Source organism: Rhamphochromis sp. 'chilingali' (assembly GCF_963969265.1).
Source record: "Rhamphochromis sp. 'chilingali' genome assembly, chromosome: 5".
In the NCBI taxonomy this organism is placed as follows: domain Eukaryota; kingdom Metazoa; phylum Chordata; class Actinopteri; order Cichliformes; family Cichlidae; genus Rhamphochromis; species Rhamphochromis sp. 'chilingali'.
Window position 1 is genome coordinate 21,538,475 of NC_137932.1, and position 12,722 is coordinate 21,551,196.

At 38.6% G+C, this 12,722-nt stretch overlaps 1 protein-coding gene across 1 annotated transcript in view; it reads right to left on the minus strand.

The window, feature by feature from the left end:
- The window catches only part of ift172 (intraflagellar transport 172), a 55,807-nt gene that overhangs the window by 19,617 nt on the left and 23,468 nt on the right, over positions 1–12,722 (minus strand). The window contains exons 25-34 of the mRNA XM_080881920.1: positions 12,223–12,367; positions 8,303–8,392; positions 8,044–8,141; positions 7,714–7,849; positions 6,083–6,199; positions 5,491–5,633; positions 4,898–4,991; positions 4,464–4,528; positions 3,084–3,264; positions 955–1,064 (exon numbers count right to left, since the gene is read on the minus strand). Of these exons, the coding sequence (XP_080738046.1) occupies positions 955–1,064; positions 3,084–3,264; positions 4,464–4,528; positions 4,898–4,991; positions 5,491–5,633; positions 6,083–6,199; positions 7,714–7,849; positions 8,044–8,141; positions 8,303–8,392; positions 12,223–12,367 (1,179 nt within the window). The remainder of the gene's footprint in view (positions 1–954; positions 1,065–3,083; positions 3,265–4,463; positions 4,529–4,897; positions 4,992–5,490; positions 5,634–6,082; positions 6,200–7,713; positions 7,850–8,043; positions 8,142–8,302; positions 8,393–12,222; positions 12,368–12,722) is intronic.

Below are 12,722 nucleotides of genomic sequence, written 5' to 3' on the forward strand. Positions count from 1 at the left end.
TTGGTTTATCTTTAGTTGTTTTTGTTTTTTTTACAGTATATTGCAAGTTTCAGTGCTTGATAAACGACCGAGTCTGGTTCCTGTTTGGATTTCTTTATCATTCCTGTAATGAGTTTTCTGTAGTATTAAGTTTAGGTTTTTTTTCTTTAATTTTCTTTTCTTCCCTCTCTATCGTGCAGTATTAGTTCCTTTGCCCTCCTCTGCCCTGTTAGTCTTCAGTGAATCCATGTTTTTCTCTGTCTGGAATGTACTCTACATTTTCGTATTATCCACAGCCTTTTCATCTCAATCACTTAATATATTTACTTGTCCTGTTAATAATCGGTCTTTGTCATTAGCTTCCATTTCATTAGAAATTAGAGATTAGAACTGTGTTCATCCTCTACAAGCTGCAGTTCCATCACAGCTTTGCAGATGGATGCAGTGGGAGATGAGAAGCTTTGCACTTATCTGAAGCCTGAGCTGTAAAGTCTGCAAGAATAATTCATTGTTTTCTCTCTTCAAACCCTCTTTTTCATCCGTTTCCATTGGTAACTTTTGATGTTTCCTCCCACAAGTCATTAAAGCGGGAGAAACGATGGGAGGAGGGTATGAGCTGCATTCTGCTGGTTTGCTGTCTAATGAGCTGTTCCTCATCGGGAGTTGAAATTTGGGAGTACACGTGAGGTGTTTTTTAAAAAAATGAGGAAAAAAGCATCAAACTGATTCGTTGTGCATAGATGCATTTCTGGTAATGTTCAAAATATGTTAAAAAATGTCCCACAAATAATCACGAGTCAAGTTGAAAGGCTTTTGACTTCAAATGTTGTAACTAGATATAGCTTCAGTGACGGATTTGGGTTTTCTTTAGTAGGACTGTGCTTCATCTTTTACTCTGCCATGTTAGACCAAAAATATTTGAACACCACAAGAAATGAAGGTCAGTGGTTACTTATTTTATGGGCTTAATCTCACCTGAGTCCTTTCTTGGAGGCCTCCCTCTCATACTCCTCTTGGAGCATGGAGAGTTTATTGGGGATATACTCTTTACAGATACGTATGGCATCACTCCACATGTCTGCATCCTGAATTTAAAACAGACACGAAATCAATTAAATAACTGACTATCAGGCAGATTGTCAACATCTGAAAAATGAAAAAGGAATCCTGCAACTTTAGACATTTTTCACTAAATTGCAAAAAATTCTACAAATACTTTCTTGTCTTTTTTCTGTATCAGCGGCAGATTGACTACACTGGTTCACCTTATACCTAAAAAAATAGATCTTCTCCTACATTACTGGAAACTATTCTTCTTCAACAGTAACAATTTCCTGTGGGGTACCTCAGGGCTCCATTTTAGGTCCCGTCCCATTCTCTCTACACATGCTTACTTGGGGTCAAATAATCAGTAAACATAATATAATTTTTTGCTCCTAAGCTGACAACATGGAATTATATCTCCCCCTCAATGCCAACAAGTCCAGGCTGAATAGCATCATCAAATGCCTTGTGGACATTAAGAACTGGATGGCACAAAACTTCCTTCAGCTGAATGAGGACAAAACAGAAATTTTCTGTTTTGGCTCTGCCAATTCCTTTGTAAGTTTTTCTGATCAACTTGGAAATCTGTCCACTTATGTAAACCCTTAGGCCAAAACTCTTAGTGTGATATATGACTCTGGCTTTAGGTTTAACAAGCAAATTAACTCAGTGGTTAAAACAGCTTTTTTCATTTCTGTTCCATTTCAAAAGTTAGGTTTTCCTTTCTGTGAGAGATTGCAAAATTGTGTTCATGCTCGCATTTTCTGTTGTCTGGTGCTGGTAGGCTGTCCACAGGTATCTTAGGCTATGTTCACACTGCAGGTCTTAATGCTCAATTCCGATTTTTTGATCAAATCCGATTTTTTTGTCTGCTCGTTCACACTACAAATAAAATGCGTCAGCAAACGCGCTCTAGTGTGAACGCTCAAAGCGGCCCGCATGCGCAAAAGAAGATGTCACACACAACGCGCTCTGTTTAGACCCAGAGCAACAGTATTGTTTGACTGATGGCCCTTAATATAAAGACTTTGGACTTCACGTTTCCCAATTTTTGCTTTAAGTTATTTTGTTATTTACATAATAATGTAAATAACCTAATAATGATCCTTATTGCTGTTTAAGAGAGGAGCGGTGCTTCAAAGGATAGCTGCAGATTTCTGTCAGAATCTGCAGATTATACAGTACAAATAAAATGTTTACGTTGTCTTCCCAACAGTTTCACTGACATCTACACTGGATGGCCAGGAAGCGTTCGCGATGTCTTCTCTGGCGCTGATAATTGGCTTCAGTCTTGTGTCGGTGACGTAAAAGACGGATTTAATGCGACATGACCGTTCAAACAGCAGTCGCTTTCTAAAACATCGGATATGTATCGGATTCAGTACCACATACGAAAGTGACCCAGATGGGATTTGAAAATATCGGATTTGCGCCGTTCACACTGTCATAGCATGATCGGATATGGGTCGCATAGGGTCAAAAAAATCGGATTTGATGCGCTTTCGCCTGCAGTGTGAACGTAGCCTAAAAGAGAGGTCATATTACACATGTTTTAGCATCTCTCCACTGGATGCCAGTGAGGGTCGGAATCAGTTTCAAGATACTCCTGTTTGTATACAAGCCATTCATGGTTTGTCTCCTTAATACATCTATGACCTCTTACACCCCTATTAATCTCCCATGTCCCTCCAGTCAGGTGATTGGAATGCTTCTGACTGTCCCTAGCGCTAGATTTAACCTCAGAGGAGACTGGGCCTTCTGTGTGTTTGCCAGCAAACTGTGGAACAACTTTTCCCTCACATTCAAATCTGCTCCCTCCATTTGATCCTTTAAAACTAGACTTTTTACTCACTGACATTTGAGTGTGTCATTGGTCTTTGTATTTCCTGTGCTGTTTTCGGCCATGATTCTGTTTATCACCCACTAATATCTATTTTTTTCTTATTTCTTTATTTATTTCTATTCCCTTGTCTTTTTATCCACTCTATCTTTTGCACAGAACTTTGGGTAGTGTTTTTTTTAAAAAATGTGCTTTATAAATAAATTTGAGGTGGAGTTACCTTGTAGTATTTAACAGCTAGTTCAGGTCTCTGTGCTTGGAGCAGGAAGGCCTCAGCCTTCTTGAAATCATTCTCTTTAAAGCAGAACTTGGCTTGGCCAACCAGAACCTCAGACAGGCTCTCTGGATCGTGGCCCTCAGCCACCTGCTGTGCATTGGCCCAGTCCTGGTTGTGGACATACCTGGAACAGTTCACACACAAATACACACAGGAAATAAAATCCAAAAATAATCTGTTTTAAGATTAACGGAAACGATTTTTTAAATGTTTTTCATCAAGTACCAGAAAGGGGACTTTGAATAACTTCAGGTTCATAGAAATTTACTTACTTAAAGCTGTGGCTATCTGGGGGGCTGGACATTAATTTCAAGACATATCTGCTTTCAGTGGCTTAGGGAAGTAATGGCACTTCTCAAACTTAAACCTCAAATCTCTACATACTTTTGTGAACCGTTAAAACTGCTTTTACCTCTCTGACGACGAAGTCATAACCCTACCTCAATCCTATATCTTGGGGGAAAAAATGAAAAAAGTTAATTATTTTTGATGTGTCTGTTAGAATCACTATTCTCCTTCTTCCTTGCCTGCTATCCTTGAAAGAGAAATTAAAAACAAAGACGATATTTTCTTTGCCCAGGGTTAGTGTTAACATTAGTGTTAGCATTGGGGTTGTCACTGATCATGGGTTACTCTCCATCATTCATGAATACTCACACACTCCCCAATTTGAATATTACCTAAAATGACTTAAGCATGTGCGTACAAGAATCATTGCTGCGCAGTGCTGTGTGGCTGGCTGTGGTGTAACTTCACTATGTCTATTTTTAGAAAGCTATACATAATTAGTATTTCTACTGCTGATTGCTATGCAGGCTGTTTCCTCAGTTAACTTTCTGCTAACACTTTAGATTAGGCTTTAATTATCTTGCTATAAACATGCTTATTAGTAGCCTGTTTACTCTTTATTAGTCATTGCAAACCACTTACTAATGACTTGGGCTGCATGGTCCTATTATACCCTTATCAGACATTTAATTAAGAGCTAATTAATGGTTAATATATGTAGCGTAATTTAAAGTATTACCAACTTATCAAATGATTTTGATGAGGCTTGGTTGTTTAGTTCAATTATGGAAGAAAGAACCCCTTAAAAGAGATATGTGATTAGTGAAACTAATCACATTTGGACTTTTTTTAATGACATGAGAAAGTTTAAAAATTGAAGTATTCCAATAATTATATTAACCAAAATTGTCCTTAAACATTAAGCTTCAAACTGAGCCTGAAACTGATATAAATCTGCTCCTCACTGATGCTGATCAGCTGGCAGTAATGATGGGCTCAAAGTGTGAGCACAACATCATCACCTCCAGTACTCACATCAACACAGCTTCTTTGGGTTTTCCTGCTTTGATGAACTCTGCCTCGGCTTCAGTGAACTTCCCCTGTAAGATGAAACCATGAAAAAATTCAGGATTAACACGACTTAATGTGTGCAGCATGCAGTGAGTTCAAGATTCTCAGTAACAGAAATTACGAACAATAACTCAGTGAGTTAGTTCACAGAAACAGCAGCAGCAGGTTTATTGTTATTCTCATATGAGCTGACTATGCTGGGCAATAAAAAGAAAAAAAAATCACATATTGATGTGCTTGGTCTGGTTGAATAAAGAAGACAGAGAATAAATTTGGCATGAAGCAGTTTTGTAGGAGGAAAACTGAAAAGTCTTCATGTGGGTAGTTGTAGCAACTTTTTTGAAAGTGTATAGAAAGAGCAGAAAACTGACTGTGTGGTAAAACTGTGATGGATTTACCTCATCTTCCAGGTACAGTGCATGCTTGAGGTGGATCTCAGGAATCTTCTCCTTACATGCAAGGCGGGCCAAGTCAAAGGCAAAGTCAAATGAGCTGGAGAGAACATGAGGACAGTCTCTGTTTATGTCACATATAAGAGATCTGGCACTCAAAGGATTTTTAGTAGAAATCTATGAGATAAGTGTGTATGCATGTGTAAACCTCTAATTGATATCATAGTAAGTAATTAGAAATGTGGATTTGACTGAGGATACATGCACGTTTTGTCCCTGTGACCACAAAAGTCAAATATATAGCTTTCTCCCCATTAATTTATACACGGTCTGGGAATTAAAAGCACAAATAACTTTATAAGATGGTTACTAAGTGACCTTGCTCATTTCCTTTTTAGGAAGGAAACAATTGATCACGTTTTACCGTTAGGATTTCCTTTCAGACAGTACAACAGATAAAAGATTCTGAATGAGTGTCAAACTTGTTTTAAAGCTCTGCAAAAGGTTTATCATATTTTAAGCAAATAAAATGAAACTCAGTATGTGAGTAAATTGAACTTAGATAATTATTTGGGTCTTTGTGTTGTGATAATGCTCACGATTTATTTGAAGCAGACTTGATGGCGTACTCCAGCAGGCCAAACTTGTTTAGCAGCTTAACAGCTGCCTCTCCTCCCAGACTCCGGGCCCACAGGTAGGCCACCTGCTTCTGCGCATCAGCACCTCCGTGGCTTTTTGCCACCTGACGAACACACAAACACATTAAAAAAAATCATTACACCAGGCCTTCACTCCTGTGGCTCCCTAACCCCCTTACAACACATAATCCCGGGGAGAAACATTTGAAAGAAGCTATAAAGCTGTGGTGCATTCCCAACGAAACTACAGCAATAAACAGAGAGCCACACACCTGTAACAATGCTGTGGACATGAAACCCAGTAACAACAAGTCAAGCCGTCCTATTCTGCATTTAGCATCAGGAATAAACATTATAATATATGCAATCTACAGTATATGCTTTAACCTAAAACAATTACAACAACAGATAACAGCTGATATAAGCAGAGTGTGAGATGTAAACATTTGCTGCGTGGGACGAGGTTCTAGACTTTACTGCTCTCTGCCATATCTTATAAATGTAATGAGATTAAACACAAGTGAACAAAACAAAACAAATGTGGCGTTTGTACCCTGTACGCATCCTCCCACATATCATTGACACTGTACATGTGGACCGCAGCCTTCCACTCTTCAGCCTCCATGAAGTGGTATTCCGCCTCCGAGAACCTCGATTCAGCCTCCAGCTCCTGCAAACAGCACATTTATCATCACCGTCACTTACCATAACTTATGTATCACATACCGGCAGGCTCAACCAAACCACACAGCCCATTAAGGGTCGTTGAATTAGAGCTAGAATAGAATGTAGAGGAAGAATTAATGCCCCAAAGTTTGCGACACTGTGAAAAAAAAAGTTAGAAAATTGGTCCCAAAAATGAACAGATTCAGTAATGAAAAAGAAATCTAGAGCTCAGAGACTCAGTTTGAAAGCGATTATGTCGGGACATGATTAAAAGACTTTAAAATTTGTCTGTACAGTGATCTGTTGAACTTCACAATTCAGGAAAATGTTGAATAAATTATTGTTTGAGTTTAAACTGCTGCAAGGCATTTCTCCCAAGACAGCTGGACAGCTACAAACATTAGAAACAGAGAGTGGTCTCAGACACAGACCTCCCAATAAAAACCTCACACGGCTCTAGAACTGCAGCAGTTTCTGAGCCCGTGAGAGCTCTTCTGATGAGAAGCCCCAACCAGTCGTGCCTGCGTAAATGCTGAGCTGTGAAGTAATGACATGAACCAAAACGCAACCCTTCTCTCACTTTTAAACTGGTTTCAGATGAGCAGGAAGGATCTGAAGACATTGTTTTTGTTGCTCACATTCTTGGAGTTATGTTCCTCATCTCCAAGTAATTAAACAAGAAAAATAAGCAGATGAACTGCCACAAAAAAAACTTTGCTTTACAGTATAAACACTGTCACTGCAGTTTAATCCTATTTATCTTTCATAGCACGGAAAGAGAGAACAAATTATACCTGTCTTAAAGTCCTGCATTAGTGCTCTGGTACTTTCAGTGTATGAACCAGTACAATAAGCAGAAAAAAGGCAGCTTTTAGTTTCTGTGCTCTAACTGTTGGAGTAACTGAGAGCAGCTAGAAGTAAAGCTACCACTTCACCCAGTATTTTAAATAAGCAAGGTTTATAGACAGTGTTTATGTGACTGTATTTAGTTATTCTGTTGCATTATTTTATTTTATTTGACTGTTTTATTACATAAACAAAGATTTTTGTTTACTTTATTTACTACTTTTATTTGATTCATTTCTATTTAGTGTGCTCATATTATTCAGTCTGTTCAACATTATTTTATGTTATCTTATTAAACTATTCCTTATTTCTGTCATTTATTCATATGGTGACAAAGGTGGATGCTCATATAGAAGAATACCAACATTGTAGTTCCTCTAGCAGCCACTTGAAGCTGGCTCGAAAAGCTTAAAGAGGAAATAAGCATGTTTACAGTCTGGTACAAAACAAAGGTTTTAGCATGCATCCATTTGCAAATCTATAGATGCATGAGGCAATTTGCAAATATGTGTGAAGAGAGTTGTTTTACACAGTTAGCATGCCCATCACCCGAACTCAGGCTCGGTTCGGGTCACAGTTAGATTTATTTGATTGTAACATGTTAAATCTGTAGGGCTTAACTCTAGGAGTAAAAACACTGTCGTTAGATTGTCACTGCAGTGTGGTGTGTACCTTGGCTAGGTGGACATGGGTCTCAGTCAGCAGGTCAGGGTGATGTTTGGCTACCAAACGAATGACATCGTCAAACATCCGGTTCTTCTTGTACATGGTGATGGCAAGGTCAGGCTGCTTCACTGTAGCAAACAGCCTGCATGTGTAAAAGGGGAAAGAGGGCTTTTTAAAACACTTCAGGTCTAAAATACTACGCCCAGACTTTTTCTCCTGCTGTTTTCAAGGTCAGAGATTAACTCAAATGGTGTCATGGTAGTTTGTCTCCCACCAGCTCGACTCCAGCAGACAATGACGTGACAAATTCGTGTAAATATGGAGATTTGTATTTACCTCTCAGCCTCCTTGAACTTCCCATCTCTCTCCAGCTCCTGAGCTCTGCTGATGTACAGAGCCATAACCTCCTCCTCCGTCATACACTTCACTGCCAGCTTTATAAGAAAAAGAATATTAAAAACACGGCCTTAAATATTACATTTCTTAATTAATCCCACATTAGATTCTTAAATATCTATTCCAGGGAGATTTTCTTTAAAAGGACTCTGGAAAACACAGAATATTTAAAACTATGCTGTAATGTGTCCGTGCTGACCTTGTGAGCCTCCTCCCAATGCCCTGCTGCGGTGTACATCTCTACAGCATCTTTAATGTGACCTCCTTTCACAAACAGATGTTCTGCCATCTACAGGTCAATAAAAAAATAACAAAACACATAGAAAATACAGAATGTCACATTAAAAAAAATTATATATTACATTACTTATACAGAGCCCATTCTGAGAGTTTAATCCAGATTATTTTTGCAGCTGAAATCTGCATATTCCCCCCCTAACCTAATCACAAAGTTACCATTTTCAAAATGGGACAGCTTTAAGGATACTCTCATTGAATATATGTGTGTGGGCATGCCTGCCAGTGCAAAACAAGCAGATTGTGGGTTCAGCTAAACAACATGAGTGATATATTAAAGTCATCTGTCACAAAGGCAATAATAAAATCTTGCCCAGCTATCTTGATAAGAAACTGTTTGAGGTTTAGCGAAACACAGTAATTATATGTTCTAAGTTAGAACTTTTTGGCTGGCTCTTTTTTTATTCTCCAAACCTCTTCAAAGACATGTTTAAGGATAAAACTTGATTTTAGGTGATTATATTAGAGTGTTAACTAGCCATCCAGAGCCTGTCGGAGAAAAAGCAATGGGCGCAGAGTAGATCACTTCCAGAGTGGATGCACCTTTAAGATTAGGGTATGGAGCTTACTGATGTTGGCTTATTTTCGGGATAAGAGGCTTTGGAGTGCATTAATGTCAATCACAAAGAAACCTGTGTGTGTGAGTCCCCTCCCCCTACACACAGAGTGGATCAGGCAGCAGTTACTACAAATGTTTATATTCTTCTCTGTATTTAATTATTAGTTATTATTAATCACCGGCTCTCTTCCACAGTGTGTCTTTGTCCCGTCTATCTCCCCTCACCTCCAAAGCGGCAGATGAGCTTGCTCATAGGGAGTCATATGATTGTTGTGGTTTTCTCTGTATTATTCTGGGGTCTTTACCTTACAGTATAAAGCACCTTGAGGCAACTGTTGTTGTGATTTGGTGCTATATAAATAAAATTGAATTGCATTTAAAAAAATGTCGGGGGAACACTAGTAACAGAGAAACCATGTAGCCAAAATATGTGAAACTCTCATCTAAATGAACTAAAACTTAGCAGCGCACTTTGTTTAGGTTCTCTGCAATAAGACCACCAAGTCGGAACCAGACTGGGACAGATGGTATATGACATGTTTGTATTTATTTGTTTTGTTGCATCTCTGCATGTTTTTGTTTATTATATAGTTTTATGTGATCTGCCTAGGGACTGAGGATGTGAATTAGGAGTATAGATAAAATCTGCCGTGTTTACATCTCATATTTTCTTACACTGCTGTCCATTAATGTGCACTGCCCCTGTTAAATAAAGACAAGACTGGAAACTTTGAATGAATACATCAAACTATGAAAAAACTCAACTTAATTTTAATTCAGATTGCAGAGGCCTTACTCTCGTTGTTCATACCTGAGGAGTTGAGAATAGAAGTGATATATGCAGAGACTTGCACAGAGTTCACCACACTCCAAAGGCTGCTTTTTTATCTGCACTAGCTAAGGATATGCAATTTGTGAAACCAAATTCTAATTATACTTATTCTGGTGGTAGACTTTTTCAATGTTGCAACTCGTGAGTTTGGTTGTAAACAAATACTGATCTAGAAAGGCTCGTGTAGGACTGTGCCATTACATGAAACATGTAATTACAACAGTGTAATATCAGACCTACTGAATAACACTGTTTTTTTTGTTGTTGTTGTTGTAAACTCTGCTGCTGGTTGCCAGTTTATGTTGTGACCAGTGATCTGACTCTTAACACACAGTAGAGACTAAGAGAGTGAATGAAGCAATTAAAATTTTATCGCATTTTAAAAAGTATAATATAATGAAAAAAAATCCCGCTACTTTACAGTGAACAGACTTTTGCTACATAAAGCCAGATACTCATAGAATCAGTCTGTAATAAAAGTCGCTTCAGTACAACAAACAGATGAGCTGGTTGTTTGCCATTCTGATTAAAAAGTGTTTAGTCACTGTTTTTCCAGGATACTTTCTCTATAGCTACAGCAGGTGCGTGCGCTTCATTGTTTATAGCTTGCACTGAAATTCACTTTCCTGCAACAACTACCCCCCAACTTGGAGAGCAAAGAGCTTGTTATCTTAATTACTTTCTGTGAATATGCCCATGGAGCAATCTGACTGAAATAGGCTGCTATTTTCAGAGCCTGGCAGTCTGTGGAGGCCGTTTGGCTCAGCTGAGCTCATCAGAATAAGCACAGCACACTGCGCTTCGCCACCATCATCTCGCTTCCTTTTCTTTGTATTCGTACCAGATTGCTCTCGTTATCGTTTTCTTTTCAACAGTCGTGTTTTTTGTGGTATTGGGGCAACTTTTAAAAGTATTGTTACAACTACCAAACTTGTCCTTATTGCCAAAGCACCCTGGAGCAAACATGGGTTACAGTGTCCACAGAGACTGCAGTAAAGTGAAAACTGGCCACCGTGCATGTGTGTGGGTGTGTGTACGTGTCCACATGAGATGAGTGGAAATTAACTGCCAGTGGCAAAATGTCACAGCCTCCTTCATTTAGCCAAGCCTGTACAGTATTTTTATGAGGTACATATATAACACAAGTGAAAGTGTAACACTGACTCAGTTCAAAGTATGTAACCAGCACAAATATTTAAAAATGCAGTTTCTCGTTTACACGCATTTGAAACGATCTGTAGTCGTGTTTTGCTTTCTTTTTGTTCCACTGTTCACCAGTTTCTTACTTTGCCATCTGTCTACTGCTGTGTAGAGCAGATTTATCTTTTTCAGTTAAAACACCTTGCCAGTGCTATCCCCTGAGCAAAACCTTGTTAAAATGACATTGAAAAGATGACTTTTCCGGACGTCTGAACAATGTTGATATTTGGTTGTAAAGTGAAAGGTGAACATGTTTCACGTTTTAGCCAACTTTTCCTGGCAGTTCTGCTGTTATCCTAGAGGTGCTCTGGAGGAGATGCCGGGGTTTCAGAGCTGGAGCTTAATGGAGAGCTGTGAGGAGGAAATATGAACTATGTGTTCAGCTATCATTGCGGAGAATGTGAGATTTTTGGAAAATCAAATGGGCGAGTTTTGCTGAACTGTCTTTTAGTTCCAGTGAATGGAACTCAATGTTTCAGCATACCAAGATATTTGGAAAATTTCATGCTCCCAGATTTTGGTAAACAGTTTGGGGATGCCCACTTCCTGTTTCAACATGACTGTGCACCACTGCACAAATCAAGGTACCTAAAGATATGGACGAACGTGTTTGTCATGGAAGAACTTGACTGGCCTGCATGGTTTCCTGTCCTCAACCCAAGAGAAACACCTTTGGGATGAATTAGACACAAGACTGTAAACCGGGACTTCTTTCCAAAACACCAGTAAGTGACCTCACAAATGTATTTATGGAAGAAAGGTCAAAAAGTCCCTTAAACACACTTCTAAACTTAATGAAAAGTCTTCCCAGAGGAGGTGGAGTTGTTATAGCTGCAAAGGGTGGGCTGACATCTTATTGAACCCTATGGATGGAATGGGATGTGTGAAAGCAGACAAGCATGTAAGTGCTACCGTCTCATATTATGTATAAAAAATACATTTAAACCTCAGTTCATCATTTATATCACGAAAAGAATAGTTTATATCAGACATTTTTAAAAAGTTATATTTACATCTGTAGCTTATTTTCATCTTACCCTTAAACATTCCCACAATTTAATAAAAGTCCAACATATAATCTATTATACAATAAAGACAAAAACTTGTACTTTTTGATGCCTTCCTTTTCACTGATCTGAAAGAAAACATGTTGTGGCTATACCTTCACCTGTTTTTGTTTTTCATTTAGGTTTTCCTCTTTACCTCCTACCTCAGTCCTCCTGTCTCTCACCTCATAGTCCTGCATGGAGGCGTAGTGTTGAGCTATCTTCACATAGTATTTTGCTGATGACGAATCCTCCTGTAACTCCAGGATGTGGACTGCTTTCTTCCACTGGCGAGCTGCGATGGCTGCCTCGATCGCTTTAAGAGAACAGCTGCATGGAAGACCATATGAACACGTTAATTGTTCAGATAGCAAGAGTCAGCATTAAAATGCAGATTGTGTTGGTAATACTAGTTGCATTTTTTAACTATTCTGCAGAGAGAGAACTTATAGTTAGCTTATAGCTATCTGAAATAGTGCCTGAAACTTTACTAACTATATTTAAAAGTAGTATTTTTAACGTCTTTGTTTCTGTAGAGACTTGTAGCCAAGTCAAAATTCAGTTTTAGACGCGTCTCTAAGTTCTTTCTGAGCTCTGACTACCTGTCTTATTTGGGATTTTGGGGCATTGGTATAGCGATTTTTTTAAATCTCATCTCTCCATTATCCTGGTGATGATTTTAAAG